Source organism: Gadus macrocephalus, chromosome 9 (assembly GCF_031168955.1).
Source record: "Gadus macrocephalus chromosome 9, ASM3116895v1".
Lineage (NCBI taxonomy): Eukaryota > Metazoa > Chordata > Actinopteri > Gadiformes > Gadidae > Gadus > Gadus macrocephalus.
In genome coordinates, this window is record NC_082390.1 from 19,802,141 (window position 1) to 19,818,564 (window position 16,424).

Below are 16,424 nucleotides of genomic sequence, written 5' to 3' on the forward strand. Positions count from 1 at the left end.
CACACACACACACACACACACACACACACACACACACACACACACACACACACACACACACACACACACACACACACACACACACACACACACACACACACACACACACACACACACACACACACACACCGTACACATTGGTGCCTCCGTCATCACTTTCTGCTGTCTGACATGTACCTGCAGACGTGGGTGGGTGAGAGGCGTCATCTGTAATTGTTTGGGTGGTGGCTGAAACACATCAAAACGACTGTTTGTATCTGTTCCACTCGATTAGAGCAGAATAACTCGATCAATAAGCAGTGGAGACGTTTGATTAAAGCCTACCAAGATTGTCTCAATGGTAATGGTAAGTTTTACCAAATTTTAAATGGAGTAGCCATATGAGATATTTAGAATCGCTGAGCTCTCTTTGACGGAAAACTAAACATGGATACCTTGATAATAACAACATATTTATGCAAACAATTTCAAATTTACTTAAAAATTTAGGGAATTTAGAGAAACTGTTATTTTTTTATTTAATCTGATGCTTCTTTAGAAAACGTTCATAACTTTTTTCTTACAGGTTAAAAAAATAGCTTAGATTGAATCTCCAATCAATTCAGAATTAGCCGATGTAACTAGTACTCATCATATTATGTAAAACAGTGTGACGTCATTTCAGGGCTGTAATTTCACTACGACCCTTCATGGGGTTTTAAAACAAAACCAGGCGAACCTAACCGCGGAACATAGCATGGGGTATTCATAGGAACACACAAAGTGTTATCCACTCAATCATTTAATTTCACAAGTAGGCTATTTATTCACAATTTTCAATAAAATATCTTACATTTTTGGGAAATAGGCTTCATCCAGTGAATGATTTATGGTTTTTATGGCCTCTAACGTACACGTACAGGTAAACCAACCAGGTAAAGTCAAGGGATCTGTCGTCTGCATACTAGGCCTGCAGCCTGTATGAGTCACGGCATCACGGCTCACCTGTGGCAGGTAGCAGCCATGACTTCGTCAGACTCCACCCTACTGTTGACTCAAAGCCTCCGGAGAGCTGTCTCTGCGCACTGAGAAACACAGACAGGGAAGCGCCGACGCACGGGACCGAGTGCTCCATTACACCGCTTATTTGATTACTTATTACATAGTTCAGGACTGGAAGTAGCCTACCGCTTGTCCATCGGTTCACCATGAGTACCATTGCAGCCTCCGAAAGCGTGTTTTTGTCCGCCTTACAGCCCCACACTTCAGTGACCACCTACGGCCTCCCCTCGGACGCACAGATCGGCCATGGCGGGACCACAGTGTCGGACGAGGCGGCCAGGGCCAGGAGGGTCCAGCAACAGGTCCAGATGAGGCTGGCCGAGAAGTCCACCCTCCCTCGGCAGAATGGCGGAGCAGGGGGGTACGCCAGCTCAGGTAAGCCGGAGCAGACCCCTCGATGCGAATAGAGTCCCACACATGACAGAGTGACGCGTGAGAAGTTTTAGTATTAAGAGCCGAATACTCGTTTGATCCAACCTCCGCTGAGTCTAGTGTCGTGTCATGTGTATAGGTGTGCAGCTTTTGTGTGCATTTGTTCAGCGGTTAATTAATGTGACATATCGTCTCTCTGGGTGGAAGATATTATCTCCACTAGTATCGGTGGGGCCTCGTCCGTCAGCTGGTCCCCGGGCTGACCGGTGGAGCGAGTGGAGCTGCAGCTCACAACACCGCGGACATACAATACGTTTATTTTGCGGACGGGCCTAAATGGTAACCTGATAGGAGGGGAGTGGGGGGGACTATGATGGGGGGACTATCCCGACTCCTCCGTGCTGGGTTTCAGGTCTAGACCAGTCCGAGACGCGACTTTTCAGATATATACCAGACAAATGGCAGAAGGGGAACCAGCCCTGTATGTCAAATGATTACTGTCAGTGGCGAAATGGACTCCATGTTGTCAGTTAGGGGCCAAATGTGTGTGTGTGTGTGTGTGTGTGTGTGTGTGTGTGTGTGTGTGTGTGTGTGTGTGTGTGTGTGTGTGTGTGTGTGTGTGTGTGTGTGTGTGTGTGTGTGTGTCCCCGTTTCAGTTTCACTGAGAATATGCCCAGCTGGGTATGGTGATGTACTGTATGCCTCTCTGCAGTTTTTATAACATGAATACGTTGATTTAATTGCAAAGCGCTGGTCGTCTCAGGAGATGCCCTGGGCACAAACACTACAGGGCCCAGCAGCCTGTGTTGTCATCATGAGTCATAGGATTAGCCTGACCAAGCTTTCTTTGGCTGAAAAGGGTCACAGAAAGCCAGATCATTTGCAGAATTGTGGTCAATAGAATGTGTTCGCATTTCTATACGTCCTGCCCGGTCTGTCCAGCGAAGGCTTATGATTCTATCAGCCGTTGAAGCTGTTGTATTTTGTACCACACCTGGCGGTTTCCATGGTTACCGTTCAGTATTCACCAAACCACACAGCCATGGCTGTGAAACATAGCATGGAGCGTGGGACTCTTTTGGTACTGTATGTGTTTGGATAAGGATGAGAGCAAAAAACCTGGCACCTTCTCTTGGTAGCCTAACATTTAATTTAGCATAATTAATTATTATAGAATATATATATAATAACAAATATCTGGAATAAAGAAGGGGACGAGAGCAACAATCCTTGATGGTAAAACGGAGACATCGTAAACGTGTCAGATTGTTCAGCCCCATCGACCGAGGCCAGAGATCAGTTGATTACCAGCTCAACAAGGTGTGTTTTTTATCTGCATTGTACAGGTTGCGATTTGAGGGTGTGTTGCTGTGGATGTGGTGGATGGGCGTAGGCAGGGTGGGGCTGGGGTAGGGTAGGACTCTCTCTCTCACTCTTTCTGTCTCTCCCTCTCCTTCTGCTGTCCCAACCAGTTTTGGTGCCTTTACCCTGCAGCGACGGAGTGAGAAATGAGCTTACCCCTCCCATCTCCTTACCTGGGAACGCTGCTCAGACACACCGAGTTACACACACACACACACACACAGACACACACACACACACACACACACACACACACACAGACACACACACACACACACACACACACAGGCACACACACACGCACACACACACACACACACAACCACACTCACGCAAACACAAACAAACATACACACACGCACAAGCACACACATGCTTTTACATACGCACTGCCAGAGATCTGCCTAGGAGTGCGTTCTGACGCCTCCTCATGTTGTTAGTATTCTGCGTGGGAATCTGATTCTTCTTCATCAGAATCTGACCCTGGTGTCACTTAGGAGGACAGCCAGGAACAAAGCCTGTTGTGTTATGTTACTCCACATCAGCAGGCTTCTCCTGCCATACAGGCTTATTCTTTCCATCCCCTTTGTTTACCAAACATGAGTGCAGTGCAGACTTGTCGGTATGTTTGATACCCACGTACACAGAATGTCTGGTATTAAGAGCTACTCTTGAATTCCCATCTAAAGCGTTTTAGTGTTTGCTTAAGAGCCGCCTGGCCTGTTCCTTTGTTACCATGATAGATATATAATTTAAGGCAAACACTCATTTATTCAAGTATCAATAGCTATATAGCTGAGGCCTGGCTAGTCCTAATTTCTGCAGCATTAGATTGAAAAGGAAAATATGCCAGATTGACTGAGAAGAGTAATGTTTATCTCAAGCGTCGAGGGACAAATTCTTGTACAATTGCAATTTTGCTGCTGACTAAAGCTCAACACAACACATTGAGAATGGTTTCTTTGTGGCTGTCTACGCCATTTGACTCTGGCCTCCAACCAGCCAGTGACGTGAGAGAGGGTGCAGTGCGTTATGTTGACTCACCCTTACAAATATCTCTTCACATATCAGTTCATCGACAAGACAACGTTACCGTGTTTATGAGCGGTAAACACGTGTTGCCTAGTTGTGCACCCTCTATATACTCAATATGATGCACTGGTTTACATCCCACACTTTGTCTTTGATTCTGCTGCGTCGAAAAGCTCATTCACAGTGTATCTGTTGAAGAACTGAGTAATGTATTAATCGTATAACTAACCTAAAGGCAGTGGGACGGAGCCCACTGCCTACTGAAGACTGCACCTGTTGATGGCCCTGTTTCTCATAGCAACTTATTTTGTCTATTTTAGTGTTCCCAATATGTCCTGTTCTGTACCCATGGTTTTTATTTATCGTTTTTATACTGGCCAAACAGTTGTATATAATGTCCTGTTCTTTGGCATGGTCTTTATTTATTTATTTATTCAGGGTTTATGATGGTTCAACAACTGTGTTATTACATATGTTTGACCATAGCACATTATAATATATGTAAATATGTTACCCCCCTAATGTCGGGTCTGAGACGATTGTCAAATGATGAGCAGGAATGGGAACCATGTGTCCATATGAATACACCCAGCCAGGGAACCCTCCATTCGTGTCCTGTAACGGGGGCTCTAGACTGTAGATTACCCTCCTGTAACTGGGGCTCTAGACTGTGGATTACCCTCCTGTAACGGGGGCTCTAGACTGTGGATTAGGACCCATAAAGGGGTCCCAGGAGGGGACATTCAGTCTGCATGCATTCCCTGTTTCATTTGTATTTCATTTGTATGTTTGTAGTCTGAAAGGGGGAAGACTGTATTAATGAACATAAAATCTGTGTTGAAAAGTGAACCGCCTTCTACTGCACAATACATTGTCCCGTGCTGTGAGCAGGATTTGGAAGCCCTGAGACAGAAGTGAAACCAGTGCGCTGCACATTGAGGTTAACCTCCAGTCTGTTTGATTTCAGAATACGGCGGCTCTTCCTCCGCCAAATACCAGACGTACAACCCGGGCTACAGCTCAAAGTCCTTCGTGTACAACCCTGCCAAAGCCATGGTAATAATCTCCTTATTTTGCCATGCGCCTTTTCCCACCAACCCTGAAAGACACGGCACATCCAGCAAGTATGTTCCACCCGGCGCTGGAGGAGCTAATCATTGACCAGGGTCTATGACATCAGCGCGGGGCTGGTCGATGGCCCGCCGTTTGCGTAGTGTTTCATGCAAGGCTGTGACGAGCTCAGCACACAGGCCTTGGGGAGCTCACCTCCCATTTCAGACCCAATGCCTGAACGCTCTCAACAAGAGTGAGAGAGAAGGTATTATTCGAATAAACAGTACCTCTATCTGCAGTTGCTGCAAGATTGGGTTATCTCCTGGAGACTGTGTAACCTCATCAGTCCCCTCTTGGGCTGTGTTCTTTCACTCAGGACTTTCTCTCAGTTGTATCAGGGCCTCTGCTGTGTATCTGCACCTCTACCCTGTCCACTACTGATATCTGATCTCACTCTTCCCGATGGAATCCAGGCTCCACGCATGTCCCAGTACTCAGGCAGCATGCCGCGGGGCTTCTCCACGCGCTCGGCCGTGGACCTGGGCCAGCTCAACAGGGTCAGCATGGCGGGGGCAGGAATCGGAGGTGGAGAAAGTGTGATGTACCAGCAGAGGGACGTGGTGATGGGGGGCTACCAGGGAGCCGGCCTGCAACAGATGAGCATGGGCCGAGGCGACCCGGAAATAATCTCCCTGCACTCCATGCGGCCGCAGTCGGCCCACGTGAACTCCTGGATGGCGGACGGCAGCGACGCGGGCAGCATGGTGTCTGAGCGCGACGCCACCGTCTCCAGGCAGTACAGTCAAAATGTCAGCAATGGCTACAACACCCAGACGAGGCAGACCATGCAGGGGGGCGGCACCGCCTACCAGGCCCCCATGAGGCGCTCCCTCAGCGGGACGCTGTCCCGCGGCGCCAGCATGGTGGGCGGAGGGGAGGCGGAGATGGTCCAGCAGTCCCACTCCTACAAAGGCCCCGCCTACCGCACCATCAGCAGGATCAACAACCGCAACCGGGCCAGCATGGGCTCGGTGTCAGGCGCCTCCACCCTGCAGCACCAGATGTCCAGTGGGAGCGGCTACATGGGGGCCGGGCAGGACAGAGGCTTTGTCCTGGGCGGGATGGCCGGGTCCCAGGGCAACCTGATGATGATGCAGCGTCCTGGCACCATGTCCCGGGCCATGTCGGTGAAGAGCATGCACAGCGTGGGCCGGGGCATGGACGTGTACGACGGAGACATGGACCTACGGGGCAGCCTGGGGAACCTGAGCGGGTGAGTGGACCGCCCCGAGCTGCAAACGGGATGGATGGTTTACATATGCACATCTGATCGGCAAACGCATTAACGACTTACAAGGCAGTATGTTATTCGCTACTGATGACAGTTTCTAGGAGAATTGATTTCTCCAGAGTTGTACAGTGGAAGGCCTGGGTGGGGTGTGGCGATCTTAGACTTCACATTTCACACTGTACGCTTGTGGATCCTCAGGCAGATGGAGGGACCACGTCGTCAAATGAAGCAGAAAACACTTTGCTTTAGAGGCAGAGAGCGATTCTAATTGACGAGTAATTACTGTGGCTTCCCTTATTGCTGAGAAGTATAATTATAGAAATATCCAATCCTTCCCGCAAGACACAGAAGGAAATGACTCAATGGCGATGTTATTGACATGAGGGTTCGTTGCTAGTTATAGTCGTTGATCTGCTGCTGCTTGTTCCACAGGATCAACAATCTGGACATGCCCACCGCGGTGCAGTACCTGAGGGAGTCTGACCCCAACCTGCAAGTCCTGGGGGCGGCCTACATCCAGCACGAGTGTTACAACAACAACGAGGCAAAACAAGAGGTAGCCCAGTGCAGAACTTGAGCCGACACACCCCTGCTCGCTCGCTCGCTGTCTCAACGTCGTTCCCTAGCGTGATTCTCAGTGCATTGCTAACATTCCACACCACTGGGGTCGTTGAAGCAGTCTCAAAACGTTGTGTTGTTTTTGTGGTCTTATTTGGTGAACAACATCTACTGAACAAAATAGACACTATTAGATGTATGTCGCTGATACTTCCTTTGATATTACACATAGTTTAAAACTGATTTGCCAATGTAGGGGAGGGGTTTACGAGTGAGGAGGGGTTGCTGCTCCGGTGGAGGCTACTAGGAGTGAGAGTGAATGAGTGGTTTAATCTGTAGTGCTGATCTAACGTTTCCTCACACCCGTGTCCAAAGGTGCGTCGCTGCAAGGGCGTTGGCGAGCTGGTGAAGCTGTTCAACTGTGACAACGAAGAGGTGCAGCGCTTCGCTACCGGCGCCACCAGGAACCTCATCTATGAGAACATGGACAACAAGGTGGCCCTCATCGACGAGGGGGGCATCCCCCAGCTGGTGGAGGCCCTAAAGGAGACCGACGAAGAGCTGCGCAAGAACATCACCGGTAAAACAGCAAACCCCTCCCTCCCTCACTCCCTCCATGTCTCCGCCCCTTGAGGTGTGTTGCATTTCACACAACTGTGATTGACAGGTGGATTCCCCTAACCAATCACGGAAGAAATGCCCTGATCTTCAGAAATGAGCCGGGAGCGATCTCAAATGGCTCATCCAGAGACACACACACCGATAATCGCTCTTTACCTAAAACACATTTAAACGAGATCCACCTTAACTGAGCGAGATTTGTAGTCAATAGTTAAACCCTATCTCACACTGTGCTGTGAGCCGTCAAAGACTATAATTCACTTTTGTGTTTGCTTCCGGGAACTGTGTGAAATGACTCTCTTCAAAGGAAGCTGTTCGGTGCCTGAATCGTAATCCTCTTAACGTGCTTAGAGCAAAAAATGTAAAACATATCCCACATTGGTTTTGTTTAATGTGTAGTGTAGTTGGGCAGGTGCTGTTTGTAGTGCAGGTGCTGTTTGTTTCCTGGTGTGTTGATATGGGAGGAAGAGAAGGGAGTGGCCATTTGGTTTATGACTGCCACACCCCTCGCATGCCTAAAGGCCTTGTTAGTCTTTGGATTACCAACAACAGGATTTTCAGCGGTTTGAAAATCCTGCGTGAGAATTGCACAACAAACAAACACACTTTAGAAACTCCATCAGTTGTTTACGATTTGTTGAAAAAGATCCATATTATAATTTCATCATGGATTTCATTTATAATGAAAGCTTCTTTAATCGAAGCGTAATTGCAAAGTGAAAACCTGAAAACAGGCTGAAGAAGTCTGACGACTGATAAGGTCTGTATCGAGCCAGTGGGCCAACCCTCCTGTCTTTTCTGTTTGTTCAGGCATCCTGTGGAATCTGTCGTCCAAAGACAACCTGAAGGAAAAGCTGGCCAAGGAGACGCTGGCAGAGCTCACTGAGAAGATCCTCGTCCCCCTGTGTGGCACCGCCGACGGGGACTCCATCCAGCATACCGCCTCTGAGGCAGACATCTTCTACAACACCACCGGATGCTTAAGGTACACACACACACAGGCGCACACGCACAGACGCACAAAGCCAAAATCGGATTTGAAATACATCTGAAAGAGTACCACCGTTTGTCTTACTCTTTGTACTCTTTGTATGGTGTGCGGTTGTGGTGCTTCATTCTCAAGTCTTGTGTATGACCTACCTGACCAAAGGGGCCTGTATCTGCCATGTCGATATCGCCTCTCAAACACCTCTTCCGTCCCTTTGGACACTGACCGTCCCCCGCCATCAGGAACCTGAGCTCGGTGAACGAGAAGACTCGGCAGCAGATGAGGGAGACCCACGGGCTGGTGGACGCCCTGGTCTGCTACATCAAATGCTCCCTGGAGGGCAACAATCCAGAGGACAAGGTAGGACGCCTCGGCCAATGGAAGCGCACTTCTGTTGTGGCTGTTGTGGCTGATGATGCGGTTCTTATGTGTGCAAACAGCATTCCCAGCGTGTGTGTGTTGGTTTGCAGGGGGTTGAGAATGCGGTGTGCGTGCTCCGTAACCTGTCCTACCAGCTGTACAGCGAGCTGCCCCCCTCCGCCACCCTGCGCCTGGAGGGGCCCAGCCGGGCTAGCGACACCGGCCACGCAGAAGCCATCGGCTGCTTCACCCCTAAGAGCCGGAAGGCCAAAAACGTAAGTCAGCCCACGCCCGCACTCCCTGTGCCCCTCACAGAGCTCCACAGCACAACAAGGAGCTCCACATCAGCACGTGCTCTACATCAGATGTAGGACTCATCCCTGTCTCCTTTGTCTCCTCTGCCGGCAGAGGAAGGACAAGGACCTGTCCACCTTCACCGAGGTGGCCAGGGTGCCCAAGGGGATGGAGTGGCTGTGGCACCCACAGATCGTGTCACTGTACAACCGCGTTCTGCGCCAGTGTGAGATCAACGCCATCACGCGCGAGGCCGCCTGCGGAGCCCTGCAGAACATCACCGCTGGGGACAAGAGGGTGAGCGGGGAACCGGCGGCTTGGTGGTTCCTTACAGAGGAACCGTCACACTGGGTTATTTACAAGCTGTGGGGACGGCTGCTTCACACGCTGGTTTTGAACCTACTCGGTTTCCCGCTGAAACATTGCAGGGAAAGGTGGACCGTTGCTCTCATTGGTCGGAATCAGAACAATGGAAAACCTCCCTGTCCAATGATCTATATGGTCCATCTTTTCAAAGAGTTTTCAAGCAAAAGAAATACTCAGATATCAGAGTTTATGGGTTAGGGTTTAACGTCAACACATTGTTCTCATGTCTCCAGGAAAACCCCACCTCATGTTATGAGGAGTTTTGAGCCTCTTGTTGGTTCTGGTCTCACCTTGCGCGTATTGAATATCAGAATCAGAATCAGAATCAGAATTACTTAAACTTCTTGTAGAAGTACACAAGAGTAAAAGTATTAGGCTTTGTTCCTCAACAGCCACATAGCAGCACCAACACAAGATAATGTAAATAAAGATATGTATAAATAAAAATATGTAAAAATAAGTAGCAGCATCAATAGATCACAATAATAAATAATAATACAAATTAAATTAAATGAAGTAAGTAATAATAAGTAGAGAAGCTAAAACAGTAATGAGGTGTAGTAGAGTGTAAAGTGTAAAGGTTTCAAGTGGTAGTGGTACCAGCCGCGGTTGATTCTTTAGTTAAAAATGCTGTGCAAGTTACTGTAAAGTATGGATTTAAACAGTCTGTTGTTGTAGTGTGCGTGGGGCTGCTTTGGGGGTAGTGGATTTCTCCAGAAGCCTGAGCCGGAGTCGTCCTCTAACGATCTTCACGTTGTGTTCCCAGTGGGCGTCGGTGCTGAGCCGCGTGGCGTTGGAGCAGGAGCGCATGCTGCCCGTGCTGATGGATCTCATGCGCACCGACAGAGACCTGGAGCTGCGCTCGCTCACCGGCTTCCTGCGCAACCTGTCCCGCCACGCCAAGGACAAGAACGACATGGGTAAGTCTGGACTCGCCCCGCGCCGGCTCCATACACTGCCAGGTTAGAAAGGGCCTTCAACCAATCCACACAGTTAGAACGGCCTCAGGTAGCCTGAGAGCCACCGGCAACTTTAAATAAATTATAAAAATAGATATAAAGATAATGACTAAAACGCATATGAATATTACAGGTTTTCAAAAAACAATCAGGAAAACTTCAAAAAATAAATCAAATCTCCAAAGTCGACCTCTATGTTATAGCGGCCGATACTATAGACTGATAGAAATGACATGACACAGCAGGGTGAAACACTACTATACATGGCCTGTACTGAGCCCCGGGTGACCCCTGCTGTGTAGCAGCTCTCTGCCCTGACTCAGTCATGGTCAGGGGGATGTCTGGTATTTAGGTGGTGCTATTCACCCTAGGGACACTCCAAGGCATGTCAACAGTTCAGAAGACTGATGTGTTGTCTCAACATGGTGTTTTTGTTCTCTCTGCAGCCACCAAGATGGTGAACAACCTGGTGTCCAAGCTGCCCGACGACGGGAACCAGAAGGAGCCCTCCAGCGAGGTGGTGGTCAACATCTGTGGGATCCTCAACAACCTGGTGACCAGCAGCTCCGTGGCCGCCAGAGACATCTGCTTCTTCGATGGGCTCACCAAGCTGGTGGGCATCAAGAACTCCCACGACCACAGGTAGCTGGGACTTAAAACAGGGAGCATCCTGATTGGACGATGTGTTTTTTTTTTCCTACCGTGGGATTTACAGCACATCTAAAGATTGATGTGAGAATTGTGTCGGTTTTCCCTCCACATGAAGGGAACCCTTTGTCTGAAATGCGTTGATGAGCGTCCAATGACCCGTTTTAACACGCACTTCGTTTTCACTGCCTTTTGGCTCACTACTTTTAGTTAAGAAGAAGAAACACGCTTTGTTTGACGAAATCGAAAATATCGTTCGTACTCGACTGCTTAACGGTTCGAGACTTAAGTCAATGAATGACTGAATACTACTTGGCATTTTCCCTCCTTCTTGTCTTGCTTCAATGGTTAATCTTCCCTGTGTGGTTTCATCTCCTCAGCGCGGGGAAGTTGAAAGCAGCCAAGGCCGCAGCCACGGTTCTTTGCAACATGTTCCAGTACAAGAAACTGCACAAAGACTACAAAGGGGTAAGAAAGTCCTGTGTGAATGCGCCTGGCTGTTTCCACAGCGAGACTCAAGAATGCCACAGATCCTGTACGGCCAGCGGAGCCTCTGTCTGGCGTTACTCGTACAGTGAGGGTCAAAAATGCCGGTTTCTGGAGAGCCAATCGAGAGGCTTATGACCATTATAACCATTGTATATGACGTCAACTTGTTCATTTCAGCACATACACACCAGAAGAAAAGGAAAGCAGCGACTCAGTGTGAAAACTTTCTCTTCTTTGTGAAGCATTAACTCCACCCTTTTTTTGCTTGCTTTGCACACACACACACACACACACACACACACACACACACACACACACACACACACACACACACACACACACACACACACACACACACACACACACACACACACACACACACAAACACACACAGTAGGTTGACATTCCTGAAAGCATAAAACGCATCATCTGGTGGCTGGTGTTTGAAAACATCCCCAGTAAATTTGAAATCAAACACACACACACCTAGACAAGCTCACACACACAGGCACACACACACATTCACTCTCTCTTGAACGCGCATACAAGCTCGCCAACACACGCACACACATGTTGTTGCACACCTCCCGGTTGGCAGGGGTGTGGTAGATTTATTGGTGTGCAGACCTGCCGCACCCAGGGGCTGGGTCATGTGGTGTATTGTGTAACGAACACAAGTCCTGACACAACCAAAAATGCGTGTTTGCTTTCTGCCGTTTCCCCTTTCTACCGGCATCACGGCAGAACTTTTTAACTTTTTGTTTCCATTCCTTTAATGGAAAACCCCAAGCTGTCAATGCATAATGTATGTGTTATTAATGGAAACATTCGATCGCCCTGATGTCACATTAACGTTTTGACTTGTCTCCCTGTCTTACAGAAAGGGTTTACGAGGCCAGACTTTGCCGATTTGTCCATCTGATGAGAAGTAACGACTTCAGTATGTATATAATCATCTGCGTCAAGGACTTGTTGACGGGAATCTACTGGGTAGAGAGCAGGGACATTCAACGTGCGTTCACTACAACAGGATTTTTCAGCTGCATTGGGAAAAACGATGGACTGTGTGAATAAAATGGTAATTACAGATATGGTGTGCACCTTAACGATTGACATTTGTTAAACATCGGTAAAAAAAAAAGAAAGGGAATCAGGGATTTTATTTCCACCCTGTTCTCTCTCCCCCCCTTTCTCTCTACTGCTCTGTTTCTGTATCATCTTAGTTTTATGTATCCAAATGAAATGATTGGGTAAAACAGTGAGGCCCGTTGTGTGTAATCTCCTTCTCGTGTGAACACTCCCACGAGAAAACGAAAAAAAGACTCAGTGTCCCATCTCGTTACTGTTTACTCCACAACGCTGTGATAGGGCCTCTAACTAGCATTTTATAAATCCTAATATAAATAGCGTCCCTTGTCTCATTGTTATTTTGTAAAAAGTGCTTTGTTAAATAAATGAAATAGTAAAAGAATACACATAAAGAAAATATATATACTAGTGGGCGTGTGTGGATGTATAGGCATGTAGAAAATGACTTCTGTAAATATTTAGTCTTTTTATATGTTTTAGCAATTAAAACTCATTCTTTATACAATACTATGCTGTTTATCATAAAGGTGACATTTTTCAAAAACATTAATCCGTAAGACCCCAATCCGTAAAGTCAGCATGTGAACCAGCACAATCTGCCAGCTCATGTTTTATGTACTCTGGCAGACCCACTGCAAATTGTCCTGCGGATGTTGGGATAGTTTAACATGCTCTGTTTTAATGCTAACTAGAATGTATTTTGTTTGGTACTTAACAGGTTTTTAAGTGTTTGTTCGATGTTTCAATCTTGACATACTTTGTAGATTACAATGACTTTAATCGACATGTTATTGAATGTAACATGCAAATGAATTAAATTCTTGTTCAATCGCAAACATTAATCCAGAACTGCTGTGTTGAAAATGTCACTGTATATATTTCAGCATTTGAATTCATATCATATATTATCACAAGATCAGATGTATTTATTTTTAATAAAGAACATCAACCAATTTCATTATTTTACATGAAAGCATTTAGGAGTGCTGTGGTGGATGCGCCTGGTGGATGTCATGGCCTCATGGTGTTTGCGTTTAAGTTACTAATCGCGACTGTAAAAGGACGGCCCCTCCCTGCATATTTCTCCTGCTCAGACAGGAACCATTCCTGTCCTGAGCTGCCACACCCGTCCCCTGATCTTTGTGTGTTTGCTCTTGCCATCACCTTTTACATACTTAACAACCAGCCTCTTAATGGGGACAATTACAGCATTCAAACAGCATTCAAACAGCATTGAGTTGATGTTCATGCCATCTGTTCGATAGGAGCGACCTTGTCAAGTGAATCACAATTCCAGGTGTGTCTAAAAGGTCCATCTGCTAACTAAATGATAAACTCTGACTCATTCATACTTTTTATTGTTTACTAATCTATTTAATTAACTACATAAAACCTTCTTTGGTTAACTGTACAAATGTTATTCTGTGAATGGAATCCACGAAATAGTACAAAACAATGTAATGTTGCATTTGGGGAACAGCCCACTACTCTTATCGGGTGATGCGCACTGAGCTGGAGCAAGGTGTGGTCCGGGTCTGAGTCGTGATGGAGCAGCACCGTCACATGTCCTCCTTGGTTACCAGGCAGTAGAAGTCTGTGCGGGCGCCGTAGTTACGGGAGCCCAGGTCTGACACGTCGATGTCTGAGTGTTTGAGCTCCGCCGGCACCGTGGGAAAGGCTCCCAACACGGGAGCTCCTGAGGCTCCGTACACAGGCAGGCGCCGCCCTGCAGAGCACACACCCATCAGGGGGAGGGCCTCATCCGGAGACATAGACATATACACTATAGATATAAAGATATAGACATATATAAATATCTATATATACACACTATAGATATATATATACAATAGATATAAAGATATAGACATATATATACACTATATAGAGATATATATATATAACTATATACACACACTATAGATATAGAGATATAAAGATATATATATATATATATATATATATATAATATATATATATATATATATATATATATATATATACACTATAGATATAGAGATATATACAATAGATATAAAGATATAGAGATATATACACTGTAGATATATATATATACTGTAGTTATAGACGAGATATAGATATATGCACTATATATATATATATATATATATATATATATATATATATATATATATATATATATATATATATATATATATATATATATATATATATATATATATATATTATACACTATAGATAGATAGATATTGTGAGGCAGACGGCAGGGAGGATTGAGGGGAGTGGTATATCTGGCAACCAGCTGGCTCCACCCCCAAGCCTTACATGGTCTTCCTCCCATTAACGATGCAAGCCTGAGGATCATTAAGCAGGGGTGCTTGGGGTTAAAAGGGCTATCATACTACTGACAGGGGCTGTGTGATCTTGGAGGGCTTGAGAAGAACAGACAGGATCTGTGTGATCGTCTGGAAGTGCTGTACGGCCGGCGAGAGAGAGATCGATGGAAAGTCAATGGGATTGAATACGGATAATCGATTCTACCCAAACAGAGGTGGATGACCCTTTTCCCACTCTGGTGGTTGTTATTTACCCGGTACATAAACCGCCCTGATTTAGGGTATTCCACAAACGGAGGTTTAACAAACCCAGAGTTAACGCTGAACTCTAGGTTTATTGACCCTGTGCCAACTGAACCAGATCTGTCGGTTCCACCGCACGGGTTATGCATTAGTTCAATCAACTCGGGGTTGGTTAACACAGGGTTGTGCGCGTCCACGCCAAACCTATAAAGACGTGATGCATAGATCATGGACACCCTGATCTAATTGGCGAAACAGGCCGCTTATTTAAATGAAATGGAACTCCAGGTTCTCCTGGAGAGCTATAACGAGGGGAAGGACATTATCACAAGAAAAGGGAACGCTAAAGCCTCTGCAACCCGGAGAACAAAAGCCTGGCAGCGGATCGCTGACTGCCTAAATGCGTTAGTTAGGCTCCACGTCAAAAGCATGATCCTTAATATTTGAGCCATGAATCTAAAAATATCCCAGTTAATCATTCTTAACGTTCCTACCACATAACCCTATAAAAAATATGTACTCCGATGGCTCTCAAGCGGTCAGCGGATCAAGTAAAAATTAAGTAGGCCTATAAAAACATACAAACTGGTAAGCTTTGCCCACCATCGTATTGGTATAAATTTAAATAAGCCCTTTTTTTAAGCCAATCGTGAAAAGGCAGACAGTCGGCAGACTGGATCTGGCCCTCAAATTGTCTTGACCCCGGTGGAGGGGCTGTTGATAGACATAAATTCAGGGCGCCCTGGCATGGAGGGGGGACCTGGAGGTAGGCCTACCTCCTCAGAGAGTCAGGGGCCTTGTGAGGGTACTGGTTGAATGTAGGTTTTTGTGTTTTTCTTGTATTTTAGATTTTGTTTGCCTTCGAAGTAACACATGCAAACCGTGTGAGTGCCACAGCGCATATGATCCAAATGTGTTTTTTTTGGTAACTGGGTAGAAAACCTAAAAGTGACAATTCATCAACTTCACAGATCAAGATGGATTATTGCTTGTAATGAAGAAGCCTGCTACGATCAAACATTCTCCAGTGGATGCAAGTCCGTTGTAAGCGCCTCTCGGCATAGTACTCAGCCAGTATTGCTCTTTGTATGATAGGAGGCCGATGAAAATCTTGGTCCGGACTTGGATGGGTCATCTGAAAGGACTGAGATGTGCTCATCATCTCGAACATTATTAATAAAACTACCATTTGCCAAAAACGGAGGGCTACGCAAATAGTCTGGAGTGAACTTAGGCCATGTCCTCGATTGGTAGTGTTGGCTTTGTAAGGCTGGAGAAGGCTATTTAAATATATTAAAGATTTGCGTGAGAATCTATATCTCTCCAGCAAAAAGTCATCC

At 46.5% G+C, this 16,424-nt stretch overlaps 2 protein-coding genes across 5 annotated transcripts in view; one reads left to right on the forward strand and one right to left on the reverse strand.

Annotated features, from left to right (window-relative positions):
* The first annotated feature begins 214 nt into the window (after positions 1-214).
* pkp3a (plakophilin 3a) lies at positions 215-13,476 on the forward strand. Of its 3 annotated transcripts, none has more exons than XM_060061285.1 (14): positions 215-346; positions 1,236-1,416; positions 4,775-4,863; positions 5,334-6,133; positions 6,584-6,707; positions 7,085-7,289; positions 8,141-8,315; positions 8,561-8,678; positions 8,789-8,953; positions 9,087-9,269; positions 10,105-10,258; positions 10,744-10,939; positions 11,326-11,413; positions 12,315-13,476. In XM_060061285.1, exons 1-14 carry the CDS (start codon positions 338-340, stop codon positions 12,354-12,356), a joined length of 2,529 nt encoding a protein of 842 aa, XP_059917268.1. In that variant the 5' UTR covers positions 215-337; the 3' UTR covers positions 12,357-13,476. The 3 variants fall into 3 exon arrangements, with proteins under 3 accessions (XP_059917268.1, XP_059917269.1, XP_059917267.1); XM_060061286.1 differs by having other exon boundaries at positions 226-340; XM_060061284.1 differs by lacking the exon at positions 215-346 and having other exon boundaries at positions 821-1,416.
* The window catches only part of sigirr (single immunoglobulin and toll-interleukin 1 receptor (TIR) domain), a 12,082-nt gene continuing 9,084 nt past the window's right edge, over positions 13,427-16,424 (reverse strand). For both annotated transcript variants that reach the window (XM_060061290.1, XM_060061291.1), the window contains exon 10: positions 13,427-14,249. In XM_060061290.1, the coding sequence (XP_059917273.1) occupies positions 14,083-14,249 (167 nt within the window). In that variant the 3' untranslated portion in view covers positions 13,427-14,082. The remainder of the gene's footprint in view (positions 14,250-16,424) is intronic.